Here is an 18,395-nt window from a genome sequence, read left to right on the forward strand (position 1 = left end):
ACATTTGTGCAGTAAGTTGAAACCCATTGAAGAGACCTCATAACTATTAGAAGAGTTGTTTCCTTGTGTAGAAATATTGTGACATGAAACGTGTGAGCTAGTTAACAATGTTTTACTCTTGTCAATTTCACTGTTGTCTGGTAATAAACTGGGATTTCACATTTGCCCTGTAGTAATATGTCATGGTCATAGTCATAGTGTTTTATTGAGCGCACATGTCACCCAGAGGGGTCTCAAAGCGCTGTAGCGAGTGCTGGTGAAGGCGAAGATGGAACAGCTGAAAACGGGGAGGGTAAGCGATCAAAACAGCCAGGTTTTAAGCTTTTTTTTAAACTGTTTATGATCCGAAATTGTGCGAATAGTTGTCATCTATTTTTACTCCAAGGTTGCGTACCGTGGGTTTAGGAGAAGGACAGGGACCAAGACTATGGGGCCGCCAGTCATTGGGCCAGTGTTCACGAGCCTTGCCAAATAAGATGATCTCTGTCTTACTGGCATTGAGCTGCATATAGTTAGCTTGCATCCAGAGGTTAATATGAGTCATACAGTTTTTAAATCTAATTCTGGTATCAGTTGGGTTGGGACCGAGGGTGATTAGTAGCTGGGTGTCATCAGTGTATGACAATACATCAAACCCATATGATCTAATCACCTTGGACAGGGGAGCCACATAAATATTAAAAAGCATGGGACTGAGTATAGATACCTGGGGGACTCCCTTGTCTGCCATCCGGCTACGAGAAGCTAGGGTGCCCATTTGTACGATGGTAGTTCGGTCTTTTTGGTATCTTCTGAGCCAGTTTAGGGCTGTTCCTCTGATACCCATCTTCCACAGTCGTTGTTCTAATATACTGTGGGAGATGGTGTTGAAAGCGGCCGACAGGTCCAACAGGATAAGTTTGGCTGACCGTCCGAGGTCCTTGTCGAGTCTTATATTGTCGACTACCGCAACCAGAGAAGCTTCAGTGCTGTAACCAGCCCTAAAGCCTGACTGAGAAGGGTCCGAACAGCTTGTGGCTTTCCAAATAGGTTGTTAGCTGTTTGTTGACATGAGAGTCAAGTACCTTTCCTACCTGGGAGAGTAGGGAGATGGGCCGATGGGCCGATAGTTGCTGGGCTCATTGGGATCAGCTACATTTTTTTGAGAATTGGCTTGACTCTGGCTTCTCTCTATTTAATAGGGACCGTTGCTTGAGTTAAAGACGTTAAAAATATCAGTGAGACTTTTGCGAAGCACTAGGGCCAACATTACCAGAATATGGGGCAAAACAGGCTCGACAGGGGAACTAGATTTAATTTTGAGGAGTGCAATGTTAACTTCTTCTTGAGTAAGTTCAGCAGTGCAGTGCTGTGGGGGGTGCCGTCCGGCTGAGGATTTTGCTGTTCAACATCCTGATTGAGGAAGGTGTTATGGATACTGTCAATCTTTTCCTCAAAAAGGGTAGATAGTGTGTCTACCCAGTCTAGTGTGGGTGGACTGTCAGATTGTCAGGAAGAGGGATTAGTGTATGTAAATGTAATAAATGCCTGAATATGTGTTTATTTGTACAGTTGCTATAATGAATGTGTTATTGGACCCTATTCATTTTCATTGCCATGGCTCTTATATATATTTATGCCTTGGTTACTATTTATTTATTATTTGGGTAATTATAAACCATTACAATTTTAACAAAAACAGAGACAAATTAAAAACAGCAAATCAGACAACAACACAGGTATTTAACTACACAACAATTAGACCAATGTGCAGAAGGGTATAAACAGGAGCATTTATATACATGTGCCATCATATTAAGTCATACATCAAGGTAAAAAACAGCAGGAGCATTATTACTAGTTTGCTAGCAATTTAAAGCTGACATCAGGTTAAAAAGGGAGATAAAAAACAATGTTAGTTCAAGACAAAGTGCAAGCGCGGAGACTAAGCGATAGCAGCAATTTTTCATGTTCAAGTCTGCAAATAATGGACCTTTGGGGGGTGTCCCGAGAATCTTCACCCAATCCCCGATTTTAAACCTCAGCGAATAAAAATAACAAAAAGGAAGCAATAGGGGACTGGGTCGGGGGAACAACACAACACAAGTAGTACAATTTTGTCCTGGGACGTTTCACCCATAACGTAAGTGCAGCATTATAATAACACAAAACAAAGTGCAAAGAACTAGGATGATGAGGGTTATACAAAAAGGTTCCTTTGGTAGGCACGGAAGCAAAGTCTTGCAGCATCCTGTGACTAAGATTATATAAATAGACACAATGGTAATTAAACAATGCTCCTCTCAAGGGCAAGCACAGTGCTTACTTTAACCATCCAATAGTTCAGCAAGAAATAGGAGTGTTTTTATGCTGGAGGGGGGGTGAGGGGGGGGGGGGGGGGGGGTCCCGGCGAGGAATCCACTGGAATGGAAGAACCGGAGCCACTCGGTAGAACCCTGGAATGCAGAGATTTTTGGTGGCTCCAGTGACAAACTTGACCAACATGATATGTAGGGCATATTATTGGGGTTAAAAGAGGCAATATTGGCCCGCCGGCATGAGAGAATACCCAGTTTGTTCCATTCCCGCTTCAGGAGTGATCATTTATGTTCCTCGAGGAGGACTGGGCAGAGGCAGACAATGTGTCTGAAGGATTCCTCATACAGTCCGCAACTGCTGCATGTTGTTACTTCCGAGGGCTGGCCCATCTGGCAAGATATTTTAGGAACAGCCATTCACCGAAACTTAGAGCCATAAATCATCCCCTTATGTTGTTTTGAATTGGTGCAATACCAGTAAGATGAGTGGAATGCTGGTTGATAAGAATACAAAATTTTCCAGCTATCGCAACAAGAATTTTAGATTCTATTAAGGACATGGAGGTGAGGATTATGCTGTCTCAATTTCTTTACTGAACTCACAGCAGCCAATAAAAGTAAAACTACATAAAGTAAAAACATCAATACCCATGAGGCTTTGAACCATGCCTCCTTTATCACAGCCAATGACAACATCACCAAGTATACCAAATAGAGAGGCATTATGCTGGCTTCCTCTTTCTTTGCGCAAACTCAGTCCATAAGTACGAACCAAAACAAAGTCTCAACTCACAATAGAGAGGTAAACAGTTCCTTTTTTCCATTCTCAACGGAGAATATAAGCCACAGCTCTCGAGGTCATCCGCTTCTGTCACGAGGATGATCCGTCTCCATCCGGAGTAACCAGTCAGTTCTTGTTGGAATCATTTCCTAAAACAGAAACAAGTTCGAGAAAGGGAACCCACAAATTCACTTCTCATAGGTGGGCAGTTAATACAGTTATGAACATAACCATCAAACAACTTAACAGTTGAAATAAACTGTCCCAACGGGTGGGATAATCCTCGCCTCCGTGTCCTTAATAGAATCTAAAATTCTTGTCGCAATAGCTGGAAAATGTTGTATTTTATAGCAGGACCGGAGGCTTCTGATTATGCTGGTTCAAAGCACATCAATAACAACAGAAGAAACCTGAGAAATAGGCTTGTAATAGAAACCTTTAAACATAGAATCTGTAGACCAGTCAGCTGCTTTCAGGATGTCTCCCAAACGAGATCCCAACATATACGCCTTGGAGGTCATAGCTCCTCTCGCAGAATGGGCACCGTATACAGAAATATCAATACCTGCTTCTGACATCACCGATCTGACCCACCTAGCCAAGGTGGCAGCAGAGACTGGCTTGAAAGGTTTTTGAACTGAAATTAAGGTTAGACCTGTGTGCAAGAGTACGCTCCTCATAACATTTCAAACATTGTAAGACACATAACTTATTATTATGAGGGAAAGAAGGATACTCCACTGAACGTGACATAGTCTTCGTCCGTCTCATGATCACGAAAGAAACACCCTGTGGAGAGAACATTCTGCCAGCAAGATCTAAAGCTTGTACATCAGACACTCTGCGACATGAGATGAGACATAACAACATGGTGAGCTTGGCAGATAACTGTTTCAATGAAAGATCTGTATTATTAGGCCAGGATTCCAGAAGGGAAAGGACCTTGGATTAGCCACTCTAACACCTTTAAGCAATTTACAAACCAGAGGATGCATCCCCACGGGTTTACCATCAATATGATTGTAACCTGCTGAGATAGCGGACCTGAAGTTGTTAACTGATCTGTATGCCAGGCCTGACTCTGCACACTCAGAATGGAAGTTTAAAATCTCAGTCACATCTGATCCCACAGGATCCACCTGCCGTTAAAAGCCCCAACCCACCTATCTCTTCCAGGAAGCCGAATATCGCTTTCGGGTGGATGGAGCCCAAGCCTCCTGTATAAAGCCGGCAGCTGCCTGTGAAAGGCCTGCAATGCTCTCATGTCTCATGAGAGCGTCCACACCATCAGAGTTAGTTGGTTCTGCAGGACCAGTGGATGGCAGGCTCCCACTGTGTCCTGGAGAAGCGTCAGGAATATCGGAAGTTGAAACGGAAGATCCACAGACAATTCCAATAGTGTGGGAAACCAGGAATGAGTCTTCCACAAAGGTGTCACCAACACTATTGAAGCCATCTGCCGACGGACAAAGGCCGCCACTCTCGGGATCAAGGCGAACAGAGGAAACACAAAGTTCATCTGTTGCCCCCAATGGTGAAGGAACGCGTCTGTTCCCATCGCCATCTGATCCGGTCTCCAGCTGTAGAATAAGGGAAGCGGGGCTTTGAGGCAAGAGGCAAATAAATCTATTTTGCAGGGACCTCGCATACTCATGATCTGGGCAAACAGATTGGGGTGCAGCCTCCAATCGCTGTAGTCCCTGAGGAACCTGGAGTTCCAATCCGCTACCTGATTGAGTTTTACCAGATGGTATTCTCCTATGACAGTGATCTTGTGATCCTGGCAGAAATGCCAGAACTCCTTCACTATGTTGACCAACATACCGGACTTTGTTCGCCCTAGGTGGTTGATATAGCTCACCGCTGACACATTGTCCATCCGGAGAAGGATGCAACAATTGCTCTTCAGAGGTGAGATTGACCTGATCGCAAAGGAGCCGGCCAGCAGTTTGAGACAGTTTATGTGCAACTTTAACTCGTCTGTGGACCACCGTCCGCCTGTGGAAAGTCTCCACATCGAGCGCCCCTGCTCCATCGGCTGGCTTCAGACTCAACAACCACATTCGGGGCTGCGCCAAAGACTGCTAGCCCATTCTAGGCTGTCATGTGATCCAGCCACCAACCAAGCTCATCTCGAGCTCCCGAGGATAAGGGAATGAGATGGTCGTATTGAAATTTCTTCTGAATGTAATAAATCTTGAGTCTTTGAAGGGACCGGTAGTGCAAGGGGCCTTCGAAAATTGCTTTGAATCGATGACGCCAACAGGCCCACAATTCTTGCCAGAACTCTCAGAGAATTCATTTGCTTGGACGAAGTGGACTTGAGTTCCCTCCTGATAGACCTGATATTGCTCAAGGAAAGGAGAAGTTGGGCAGAAACTGAATTTATCAGGAAACCCAGAAATTCTATCTGCTGACTCGGGATTATCATTGACTTCTTGATGTTGATGACGAAGCCCAGATCCTGTAACAGGGACATCGTCCACTCTAAGTGGGTGAGAAGTGCCTGATCTTGCGCCAGAATTAGAAAATCATCTAAGTACACAATGAGGCGCACACCCATTTCCCGAAGGCGGGAAACCACTGGTCTCAGGAGTTTGGTGAAGATCCAAGGGGCCGATGACAGACCAAAGGGGAGTGTGCGATATCTGTAGCACTGCCCTTTCCATTGAAACTGCAAGAATTGTGACGGGCAAACTGGTACTGTAAGGTAGGCATCCTTCAGGTCCAGCCGGACCATCTTATCTTTCTCCGGCAGGAGATCTCTCAGAAGATGGATGCCCTCCATCTTAAAATGCCTGTAGACTACATAAGGGTTGAAGGCTCTTAAGTTCAAGACTAGTCCCTGACCTCCTCCCTTCTTTCGAACCAAAAAGACGTTGCTGCAAAATCCTCCAGGATGAAGGGTCCTACGGCAATAGCCAGTTTGGCCAAAAGCTCTTCTAGTTCGGAGTCTATAAAAATCTGTTCTTGAAGGGGAAAAAAGGAGAGGACGAGGGGGAAACACTTGACAGGGAGAGTCCAAAAGTTCAACCCCATAACCCTGAACAGTCTGAAGGACCCACACATCTGTGGTGAGACTTGTCCAATTGACCACAAAGTGCAACAACCTGCCCCCTAGGGGGATTGACGGACATACAGGATTTACCAGACGACTGGGAGTCAAAGTTTTTGTATCCACAGTTGACACCCCTGTTGAAGCGACCCCTGTAGCCACGAGATCTGGAGGGGTAGAAGCCGGCCTGCTCGGCCTCCTGGGTGTAACCTCTGCGTCTGGGGGCAAAGCCTCTCTGAGGACTTGGGTTGGTGTTGCGGCTGGTCGAGCATCCTCTGCCACGGCCGGCCCTACCAGAGACCTGATGGAGCACTCTCTTAAGGGAAGCCTGTGATTTATCGAGGGAGGCGAAGAGGCTCACATATTTGGCAATATCCTTCACAAACTTACGTATGTACGCAGAGTGATTTTACTCCTAAGAATGAATTTGTTGCCGCTGAGGATAGTAACAGGAGCTTGGGAGGGTATCCCCAAAAATGAAAGAATTTGTGATTTATGCAATGGAGGTATCCAAGATTTTAATCATGTTTTGATTGTGTGCCCAGCACTTAGTTCAATGCGACGCAAATTTCTAAGGCCTGATTTTTTACATTATAATATTTCAACAGCAGATCAGGCACGCAACTTTCTTCTGCATCCCCCGTCAGAACAGATATGTTTTAAGATTTTCTGTTTTTTTAAAGAATTTTTAAATGTATATTAGAAAGTCTAGCAGTAGGGGGAACAGTGGTTCATGTAGTACCTTGTATAACTTCCCTTGTCTTAGCACTTTTCAAGCACTTTAAGAATTTTAATACTTGCAACATCGGATAAGTATCATTGTTTAGTAGTGTGTTTTAACAATGTTGTTTGCTACTTAAATTTTTCTGTTCTTTGTTCCGAGTTAATTCGGCTAAATTGTTGCTTGATAATCATCCTGAGTTCTGTCCTGGATTAGGGTGTCGATGCACTAGCACTTTATCTTGATATATTTGCACTTTTAGTATCATCTTGCATAAATCATCTGCTGTTAACACTGTTCTCTGTCCTCGACATAAGAAATATTTTAATTGCTTTTGTTAACTACTGCCTGTATATTGGATAATAATTGCACAAATGTATATGATTTTAGTAATCTTGGGCTAAGCTAAAAGGGTTGATTCAGGTATTAGGCCTGGATTAGGATTATGGTTTCTTTACGTCTGTATATTGTAGATGGCATGTGCACTTTATACGGCACTTTATAAAAATCCTGCCGCTGCTTTCATTTAATATTTATTTCCCATAGATAAGATTTTAGGGGTGTAACTCTTCGTGCTTTTTAATACTGGTTTTCATGAATCATGTTTTATAGTAATGTTATGTGGAATTCCTTGGAATTCCAAATCATAATAAAATGAATTGAATTGACCCACACATCTGTGGTGAGACTTGTCCAATTGACCACAAAGTGCAACAACCTGCCCCCTAGGGGGATTGACGGACATACAGGATTTACCAGACGACTGGGAGTCAAAGTTTTTGTATCCACAGTTGACACCCCTGTTGAAGCGACCCCTGTAGCCACGAGATCTGGAGGGGTAGAAGCCGGCCTGCTCGCGCTCCTGGGTGTAACCTCTGCGTCTGGGGGCAAAGCCTCTCTGAGGACTTGGGTTGGTGTTGCAGCTGGTCGAGCATCCTCTGCCACGGCCGGCCCTACCAGAGACCTGATGGAGCACTCTCTTAAGGGAAGCCTGTGATTTATCGAGGGAGGCGAAGAGGCTCACGTATTTGGCAATATCCTTCACAAACTTGTCGCCAAAAAGTTACCCTTCAGCCAAAGGGCCCGGTTCAGACGAGGCCAATTCCACCAATTGCAGATCAATTCTAAGCAATACTGATTTGCGCCGTTCAGAGGCCAAAGCGCAGTTAATGTTACCCAACATACAAATCGCCCTTTGCGCCCATCCAGCCAGGACTTCGGGGTGAATAGCTACCCCTGTCTCCTGTGCCTGGAGGGCCAACTCAAGAATTTTTGCTAAAGGGCCCGAAAGGTCAAGAACCTTATTTTGGCACGCCCGGAGGGAGTGATAAATCCCCTTCTTAGGATCTTTTTTATACTTTTTTAGGAACATGGTCATAGCAAAGTCTATGTCCAGAGTGAGAGCCACCTTGTGAGCCAAGTCTGGACGGGGCATTCTGATTTCAGATGAGCTCTAACCTCCTTATCAAAACTCTTGCGTAAATGGGTCTGCATGTATTCTGCCACCGCAGGGGGAGGAATTCAGTCAGAGGACCTAGGGTGTACAATGTCTGAGGGATCGAACATGAAGGGAGAAGGCTGTACAGGGGAAGAAGCGTCCTTACGCTTTTAAGCGCACTTGCGAGGTCTAGACTCATGGGACGAGTCCGTGTCACTTTCGGTATCTGTAGTGGTATTGTGAACAGGAATAGGAGAGGACTATGGAGGGGGAAGGGCAGAGGTGCCATCTTTGGTGTTCTCCTTGGACTTGTATAACTTTAAATATGTATGTGCATAAGGCCAGGAGGAATCCGAGGGTTCCGCAGGAGTGAGGGGGCCCGGGGCCGATGGAGTTCCTGTGGGTGGAAGGGAAGAGGAAGGGGGGACCAGTAGTTCTAGCTTTTTTTAGCAATTGGCATCAGGGTGAAAGAACGGGCCTTATCTAACTTGGCATTCAATTTCTTATCAATAATGTTCTCCATGGACTCCTCATCATAGTATTCATCTTCGCTCTGCTACTCACATGCAGCAACCTCCTCCTGGTTGAAATTGCAATCTGCCATGATCTTAGTAGAATATAAACTTCTAATCAGAAAATTCTCCAGAGGGAAGCACAATTATCAGCCCACCAAAATAAGAGCGCCGGTTGGGAGTAATGGAGCCAGGAAACAATATCAAAGTCATATCAGTAGTATCTAGCCCCACTCTAGGACTAATGGAGGGAGTAACCCCTAGCTGCAGGCAGAATAGGGGCACCAAAAATTAATTTCCAGGATCCCTGGAAAGGCAAGGGTTAATGCCTTAGGACCAAAGTCTGAGCACTGCTAAAGCAAAACGCTGCCTTATCTGACTGTAAATCGGCCCACACTGGCTCCTGGCCCTGCGGCGTAGGAGTCCCCGGTTCAGCCTGGGGCAAGGCGTCTGTTCGGCAAATCACAGGAGCTGCGCGCGCACAAGAACGCGCTCGAGCTCCTGAGACGCACGCTGGAAGCCCAGCCGGGCCCCGACGTGCGTCTCTCTCCCCGCGGAGGAGGCCAAACCCCTCCTATCGCGCACTGCGATAGAAGTCGGCAGAGCGCTGACGGCAGTGGTAGCCGGTAACTCGGGGGACAGCCTAAAGCGCAACATGCGCTTGTATCAGGGGGAAAACTAATGCCGATCGCGGCAAAGGAGAGACTGAAAGGAGCAGCGCTCACGTAAGGGAATGCAAAGTATGTTGCACTGTGAGCCAGAAACGCACGCAAGGGCACAAGCAAAAACTCTCCATAATTTCAATGTAGCGTCACAATCAACACTCCCAAAAACGATCAAATATACCAACATGCACTAAAGTATGCAATCAAGTAGATTAAATAAGAGCACATTAGTAGTGTAAAGTATACAAAGTAGAGAGGCACTTATCTGGGCTGAGGAGCAGCAAAGAAAGAGGAAGCCAGCATGGTGCCTCTCTATTTTGTATACTTGGTGATGTCATTGGCTGTGATAAAGGAGACGTGGTTCAAAGTCTCATGGGTATTGATGTTTTTACTTTATGTAGTTTTACTTTCATTGGCTGCTGTGAGTTCAGTAAAGAAATTGAGACAGCATAATCAGATGCCTCCAATCCTGCTATAGAATTAAATACTGCCCATGCATGCCTACGTTTAGCTAAAACGTCCATATCAGAATGATGTGAACACAGATGCACACACTTTTTGATACATGGCTTGAAGACAGATTGACTTATGTTTTGGCCCAGAGATCTGTCATTTTCAAGGTGCTAAGAAAGTCCTCAACATGCAAATAGTAAGGTAGCCTCAGGCGGCCAGTTTGAATCCCATCCCACAATAACGCCTCTAAGCGGCCTCTCCTGGCAAACTTAAGTTTGTGGCACAGGTTTAAGAAACATTCAGCTCTGGCAGTCTGCTAATCTTATATTTTGGTGACCAGTTTGTTCAAGAGTTTACAGTCTCTTCCCAGTAGGATTTCACTGCTGTAGGACAGAAATGTGATCATTTTTGCCCTAATGAAGTTTAAGGGAGGGAGAAGGCTTGCCCCGCTCAGCGTGCTTGATCGTTTTGACAGGGATATGTGAAGGACCAAAGCTTTTGTTTGAACTTCTTCATTTGCCGAACAAAAGGTCCCTTGCATCGATAAGGGCCCCAGGTACTTGTAAGATTGTTCCTTTGTTATCTTGTTGCCATTATAAAACCTGCAGCCCCCCCTGGAAGGATTTCCTGCCAAATGTTAGGATTTTGGTTTTCTTTAGGTTAACCTCCAAGCTTTTGGTGGAGGTAGAATAGTGCAGCAGGTTTAACAGCCGATTCCACTCGTCCCTTAAGAGATCCTGTGTCGCCCCTCTTCAGTCACTAGAATTAATGATGGTATGGCCCAGGTCATATTTTAGGATTGAGTAGGTCTCTTGCCTGGGCACCTCTGGGGGTGTCTGATATTTTGCTAGACCCGCAGGATACCCAATTTCTTTAGGTTAACCTCCAAGCTTTTGGTGGAGGTAGAATAGTGCAGCAGGTTTAACAGCCGATTCCACTCGTCCCTTAAGAGATCCTGTGTCGCCCCTCTTCAGTCACTAGAATTAATGATGGTATGGCCCAGGTCATATTTTAGGATTGAGTAGGTCTCTTGCCTGGGCACCTCTGGGGGTGTCTGATATTTTGCTAGACCCGCAGGATACCCAATTTCCTTGAGGGGAATGATCTTAATGCAACAAGCACAACAAGATGATGGACGGAGTCCTGAAACTTTTCAACCACTCACGCCCAGTCACAGATCTGGGTTTTCGTCTTCATTCTTTTGCTCACTATGCCACCGCAGTCTAGACCCAGCCATATGCAAATCAGTCTTGATACTGTTCCTCATGGGAACAGCCCTGGGGACCCCTACCCATTTGCGAGTGGAAGTAGGTGGTAAACTACGAGTGTTTTGCGACCGCAAATGCGGTCGCAAAACAATCATACATTGCAGTTGAACTCGCTATTATGAAGGGATGCACTTGGCATGTCCTTCCTAATAGCAAGTCTCAAAACATATTTTGCAAATCGGTAATAGGTTACAGACTCACAAAATAGGGTTTGTAAATGGGCAGACCAATTTTGCTGCCGAATTCCAGTTTGCTACCGCAAAAAATGGTATTGCATCTGCTCCTTAGTTTGTCCTTTGCATTGCCCAATACTTGTTTACTGTACTCTTCCACTAACTCTCTTTCTATAAACAAGCCATTAAGTCTTGTTCTTATCATGTCACATTTGCAGTGCATCCAAAGACAGAGGTCAAATATCAGGTTCTCTCTTCCAGGGAGAGTGGTGTTTATTTTTCTTTCTCTGACTTCAAGGTCAGCGAATTTATATGACAATTTTGCTGAGTCCCCGGGTAAGAGGCGAGAGGTGTAGGATTTTTTTTCCAGTACACAACAAAGCAAATGAACTGTGCTGTGATGTTTCAGAATATATCAGAATTAGTAGAAATGAAGCAATTTTTTTTGTAATTCTGAAGTGTGTGGAAAAAAATATTTGAATATGATCAAAACACATCAATACACTAGGCGATTGCATTTGCACAGTGCCTGCCGCTTTGTGCATGCAAATGCAAAGCATGCATATTTAACTTTGCGGCGGGTGCTGCTTAAAGCAGCACCCGCCGCAATGTTAAATATACGGGATGTGACCGCAAGGGTGGCGGTCACATCATAATTCCACCGGAGGGACCGCTGCTGCCCCTGTGGATGGTTCCTCCACCTCGGGGGTGGCGGGCGGACGCAGGTCCGTCCGCCATCCTAATAGGCGCCATAGTTTAGATGTTTTAATACTACATAATTCAACTTTAAATTCTTAATCCTTGTGCGCTCTCTTTAGGGTTCTTCCAGTATATCGCGCTTGAGCACCATATCACTAAGAAATCCAATATATATTAAACTTTTATGTGAGCATTACACTGCTTTTAATAATGTTCACAAATGTCTGTAGAGAATGTAAAGAATCATGCTTCTGGATGCCTTATTACCATTTTGTAAAAAGCACATGCAGCATATGTTTAATTTACAGGAAAAAAAAGAAAAAACCCTCTGTACAAATAAATGGAAAAATAAAACATTGTTTATTACTATGTACATGATCAGCCAATAACATGCCAGTATACACATGAAAAATGCAAGACCTATTCCATTGCAAATGCTTATTCTGTTTGGGAGAGTGGACCTTCCATCCGATTCATTTCCACTCTGACTCTTCCTTGTCTTCTCTCCTCTTACTCTTAGGTTGCCCAGGATCTAAGAAGGTGGAGTTTCTCACCAATTTGCTAAAGGCTCTTGCCTCTGATATGGCCCAGACCAAGGTGGTCCCACTAACAATCAGGAGGTAAGTGGTGGTACCTGTTCAGTTTTAAGGTCTTTGATAAGGAAATAAAATGAAAGCAACATAAAAAGATAACATCGTGTGTGTTCACCGCAGGCAGTCCGATGGTATGCTGGGACCCACCCTGGAGGACCGGGCAGTGCGCTGGCATTTTATACGTTTGGACAAAGACTTTAGCAACAGCATCAGTGAGAAGGAGATGCGCCCTCTGAAACTGTACATGAAGAAGAACACCCGACCCAAGCGCTGCATACGCAAGTTCATGGAGTACTGCGACCTATCCAACGACAAGCAACTCTCACTGCATGAGCTCAAGGGGTGCCTAGGACTCAGCTAATGTTGTGGTAAGGAGAGCACCTTCTAGTAAAGAAACCCACTTGTTAACATAGCTTCTTTAAAAAAACACATGAAGCATATAAGATATACAGAGGTGGCCGGATCCACCAGTGTCAAATAAGTCACCTTCTTCAACCTGTACATAAGTTGGACAGCCAATTGAGTTTTGGTGAACTGCAAAATGTTTATGGCCTAGAAAATGATATTGAGTATGGATTTAACTTAAAAATAAGACTAAGCGCAATATACTCACTCACTCGATGAGATATACAAGTACAGCACTGCTGTCAGGCTGCATGTAAGCTTAATACCCCCTGCCTAATAGCATATTTCCATGTAGTACATTCATGGGGGGATAGCACCTACCAGATACAGAAGACCAACTTTAGCTTATAGACACACTGCACTTGCTGTCCACCAAATGTTGTAAAAGAGCACCCAGAACTAGCTATCTACCTATTCAATTGGGACACCTAGTTTTAAATACCTCCAGTTGACAACCAGCACCAGCTCTCCCACTGATGACCCTGCACCACCTCTTACCATTGGACACCAGCTGTACCTAACACCAAATGGCTTCATTGGGTACTCAGAACTACCCGTGTCTGTGGGAGCGGAACGCCAATAATCTCCTGAATATTTTATGAACCCTACTTTTTACCTTAGGCTTCTGGTTCTCTAGTTGATCTAGTGGTAAGAGACTCCCCTCTTAATCAGTGAAACAATACTTTAGCAGAGTAAAAGTCAGAATAAGAACTGGAACTATTCAATAACTGAGGGGCAAATCATCAAGGGCAATATCGGTGCTTTAGTGGCACTTTTTGCTGCTAAAGCAGCAATATTTTTATCGCCCTATCAGCAAGCTGTCGCTAACAGCTGTTAGCGACAACTTACTGGCAATAGCGCCTGTGTTATTGCCGTTTTGCATGTCAGCGATATTCATTGCTAATGACATGCAAGGTAGGCGTTCCCTAGGCGTTCCCTCTGAAAACAACTCTGGAAAAGTCGCTAACTGCACTTCGCAGTATCATCAAGCCGGACCCTAATACCTATAGCGACATAAAAATCGGCACTAACAAGGTTATCGCCATCAGCTAACGGCTGCAAAATGCCTATTAACAAGGAGTCCCTTAGCGCTGTAGTTGCATCGCTGGATTTACAGCGATGTTCTCTCATTACGCCGCTATCGCCAGAATTTTTATCGCCGTGGAGATAAGCGTTGATAATAACGTGTTATCTCGGAGATAGCCGGCATTATACAAATTTGCGCTATGTGCGCTCTGCAATGTTTATCGCAGTTTGTTGGTGATATGCCACTGAGTTATTGATCAAAATAAAGTTAAAAAGATTTATTGCAGAATTGTTAAGAAAACAAATACAGAAAAATGCATTATGTGCCATGAAGGCCCAGATACAGAACACAGAATCATAAATCATAATAAAACCCCTATTTAGGCAATTAAATCTCTCTAGATTCTAAGTGTCAAACTTATAAAGAGTACTGACAACCTTCTAGGGGAGGAAAAAACATCTCAAAGTAATTGGACAGTGTTTCTGGGAGGAAAATGAGAAATCACACCGAATCTCGAAATCCAGTCTTCCACTTGCTTCCTCAACAACTGAACTCTGGGGATGTAAAACATAATATGAAACATTCCTCAGACAATAGCTCATAGAATTATGTTTTTCCGCACACCTGCATCTGAACTTCCAGCTGAAATCCTTTAAAATGATACATCAAGTACACAATGGAAAGTTTCATTCACAATGCAAGCTTTCTAATACAATTGTCCTTTTGCGTCATGACACTCACAAACTGTGGCGAGAGAAGACTTGCAGCGGGTCACTGATCAGGAGGGGGGAATGAGCAGGAGCAAGATGAACAGAACACCAGAAACCACATCCATTTAAAATAATAATTCTAAACTAAATAATCAAATAGTTGTAAGTGGAGCATCATTACTTCATCGGTTATCACCATATGCATCATTAAAACCACAAATTCGCACAAATAATTTGTTACCAAAATTATACATCAAAAAAAACTTCTACATGTCCAGTGAGTCTCTGGTACCATATGTACTCAGGGAAAACACGGCACAAATAATGGCATTTGGGTACCCTACAGTTCTGGTGGAGTCCCTACAAGGTGGCATTAAAACTGGGTACAGAGAGTCAAATATCCTTGCGCACCCTGTTACAATGAGAATCCCCCTGGGTCAGCAGCTACTTCCTTTGGGCCTTTGGCGCAGAATATCTGCATAAATCTCTTGGAAGGGATGCTGTAGCCACATTGTGAGGATCCTTCTAGAGAACTCTTTTATAACTTCAGTGAACACTGCAGGTGTAAGCTTCAATCTGCGGATAAGAACATCTGGCAGAAAGACATGAAAAACTTCTGCTCATAGTAGAAACAATTTCCTAGAACAGATCAGATTGAGAGAAAAGGTGTGTAAGAGAGAGAGTGTGTGTGTGTGTGTGTGTGTGTGTGTGCGTGTGTGTGTGTGGGTGTGTGGGTGTGTGAGTGTGTGTGTGTGTTCGCGTGCATGTGTGTATATGTTTGTATGCTCGTTTCAAGTCCATCCTTAAATTAAACAATTTAATGTATGTGACTGAGGTCGAGTTCTCAGTTCACCTTTAAATCTAGGGCAAAATGTACCAGTTTTAATGTATTGTTGTTACAACAGGTGGCACGCAGCTAACTTCCACCATGCTGTCTTCACAGACCGCTCCGAAAAGGAACACAGAAGGAATCAGCGATATCTTCCAGCCAGGCCAGCACTGGCTCTCCATTTGCTGCCTGTAGAATGAACTGTGGACTGTGTCTGAGAGGCGAGGGAAGAAGCTGGCTCTTCAGGGGGCATTCAAGCCTTGCACTAGCTGCTGATGTTTAAGGAAAAGAGCTAGCTCGACGTCTGACTTTCAGCTCAGCATCTCACTGGGAGAGCTGTCCTCCTGGCTGAGGCTTCTCTCTGGACTGTGCATCTCCTGGGTGAAGTCTGTGTGGGTGAGGTGTCTCCCTGGATAAGATGTCTTTGACCGCGTGAGGCATCTGTGTCGGTGAAGTAACTCTGGGTGAGGGTGCTCTTTGAGTGATATCCTCTTTTTGGCATGGGGAGACGTCTCCAGGGGTTGGGAGGGATTTCTCGTGGCATGGCATCTTACTGGGAAAAGAATTTGTACTGGCACAAGGCTTTTTCCCTGCTTTCATTTATTTAGCACTTTTGGTTGAGTTTGTATTTTCGTAATTAAATATGTAAAATATATTCTTGTATTATAAGTTATTACATAAATATATGATTGTGCACAACAGGAACCCCTAATTTGAAATAAAGCACCCTGAAGAAAAATTGACAGCTTGACTCAATCTCAGTTTTTTTTAGCAAAACTGCAAAGGCAAGGCGAAAACTGAGTGGGAAAAGAGGATACAATCTCATCAGAGGAGCTAGCTTGAGAAGCTCAAATACAATTCTTCCCAGTTTAACTTTAAGCAGTGTCAGCTGGTGCATTCTGGAGGTGGTAGGGCTTAAATACTTACCTCGAATTGAACCTTGCAAGTGAGTGACTTTTATGGGGGTTTCCACCATGAATATTTTGAAAAATACAGGATCATAACGTTAAACGTAAAGCCCAAAAGGTGCACTGCGTAGCATTATTTTTACATTAATTGGCTGAAAATGCAGCTGCTCTGAAGTGACAATATTAGAACAGTCCAATAAGTGTGTGGTGTGCCAAGAAATACTTAAAAGCTCCGAATGAGTTGGTGTAACTCCCCAAGAAAACTTTAGAAAAAACATTGATTTTTCTTATCATTTATCCTCAAAATTTGCAAAAGAGTTGTATGTATTAAAGACAGTTACAACACTCTGATTATGCCTTTTCACAGGGCATATAATGTTTCACAAAGTTGCCTCGATACTCTGATAATATTCAGCTTTATTTGAAAGTCTCGTCAGACTGTGATTATTTCACTGTTTAAAAGATTTCCTAGCCTTCATTCAGATATGCCTGTCAACTGCTTAGCTAGTGCTAAAGCCTTCAAAAACAGAACTTCTACTCACCACCAACAGAAACAGACAAACCCATGTCATGGGTTGGCTCACTATCATGAATGTAGATGCCTTTCACCTGAACTCTCCGATGGGGCTGAACACTTCATCTTGATCCACAGCCATCTCTCCTGCAAGCCTCACGTTGCCAGGGAGACCAAGACAGGATGAGAGAAGCTTCACTACATCAAACAATATAACCCTACCAGAAGGGCACCTGATAACCACAGTTCAATACCTGGTCCTCTCCCAGATGCGTGTTGGAGCACAGGAATACAGAGTCAGTGCTGGGCCTATTGAAAAGCATCTGCACATCTCAGTTCACCGCTTCGAAAGGATGCAATAAATGTGACTATATGAGCCCCGCTCCAGAGGTCCATTCACTGGCCACTCCTGCAAGCCATATCATCTTAAAGACCGGTTGCATCGCATATGAAGCTAGCCTCCAACGACTGCCTTAGCTGTCATTGAAACATACTTTCTAGAGAAGAATGCAATACAACAAGCCAAGTTAAAGACAGGTTCAAGAGCAGAAAAGACAAAAAATAAAACTGGCCAGGCCAACCCGCAGGACCTGGAACTTCACAGCATCGCATATCCTATTTCATAAGAATTGAAAACTCAACTCTTCAGAAAGCATTTAGTACTATAAACAGAGCCTTTCTGGCCATAAGGACCTGGAACCACTCTAAACTAGGACTACCAGGGATGGACTCGCCTTTAGGGCAATTAGGCAGTGCCCAAGGGGCTGGCTTGACAGATCAGTGTGTGAGCTATTGTTTAGCTGTTTGTGGGATGTTGTTTGGCCAGGTGGGCCAGTTTTTACTGGTTCTTACCCTGATTTTACCACAAACATTGCCTCAAGCAAACATAAACACATGCAGTCTCCAATACCCTGAAAAATACCCATAAATCATCCTTTTAACAGTTCAAAACTGGCTTGATTGGCATATGTGAGCCACATTTTTAGGTATCTGGTCTGCTAACAGGGGCCACTTTTATTTTGTCACCGGGGCTTAGTTTCTGTCCTAGTCTGACCCTTATGGCTGCCATCACTATTTGTGGGTCCCCTTAAGTAGATGCTCTTGAAGCATTTCAAAATAGTGAACTATACTGAGACTTTGAGACTTCGCGTATGTCAATTTAAATGTATGGTGCTATTCAGTGGTGACATGTTCACAGATCCCTCACCTCTCTCCTGATTTGCAGCATGCACGGTCAAAGCTCTCGAAATATACCTCTCTGTATTCAATGATCTGCTTAAAAATCAAATGAGGATCATACCACCCTGGCCAGTAATTTTAAACCCATTCGTTCTTTTTTATTGTTGT

The 18,395-nt window shown here is 44.1% G+C and overlaps 1 protein-coding gene across 3 annotated transcripts in view; it reads left to right on the forward strand.

Moving 5' to 3' along the window:
* The window catches only part of LOC147692527 (SPARC-related modular calcium-binding protein 1-like), a 404,947-nt gene extending 388,578 nt beyond the window's left edge, over nt 1-16,369 (forward strand). For 2 of the 3 annotated variants that reach the window (XM_086938743.1, XM_086938745.1), the window contains 3 exons: nt 12,583-12,682; nt 12,776-13,023; nt 15,741-16,369. In XM_086938743.1, coding sequence (XP_086794869.1) covers nt 12,583-12,682; nt 12,776-13,016 — 341 coding nt within the window. In that variant the 3' untranslated portion in view covers nt 13,017-13,023; nt 15,741-16,369. Of the gene's footprint in view, nt 1-12,582; nt 12,683-12,775; nt 13,024-15,702 lie in introns of all 3 variants that reach the window. The other variant, XM_086938744.1, reaches the window with a different exon arrangement.
* Nucleotides 16,370-18,395: the final 2,026 nt, after the last annotated feature.

The sequence above is a fragment of the Lissotriton vulgaris genome, chromosome 9 (assembly GCF_964263255.1).
Source record: "Lissotriton vulgaris chromosome 9, aLisVul1.2, whole genome shotgun sequence".
Taxonomy (NCBI): domain Eukaryota; kingdom Metazoa; phylum Chordata; class Amphibia; order Caudata; family Salamandridae; genus Lissotriton; species Lissotriton vulgaris.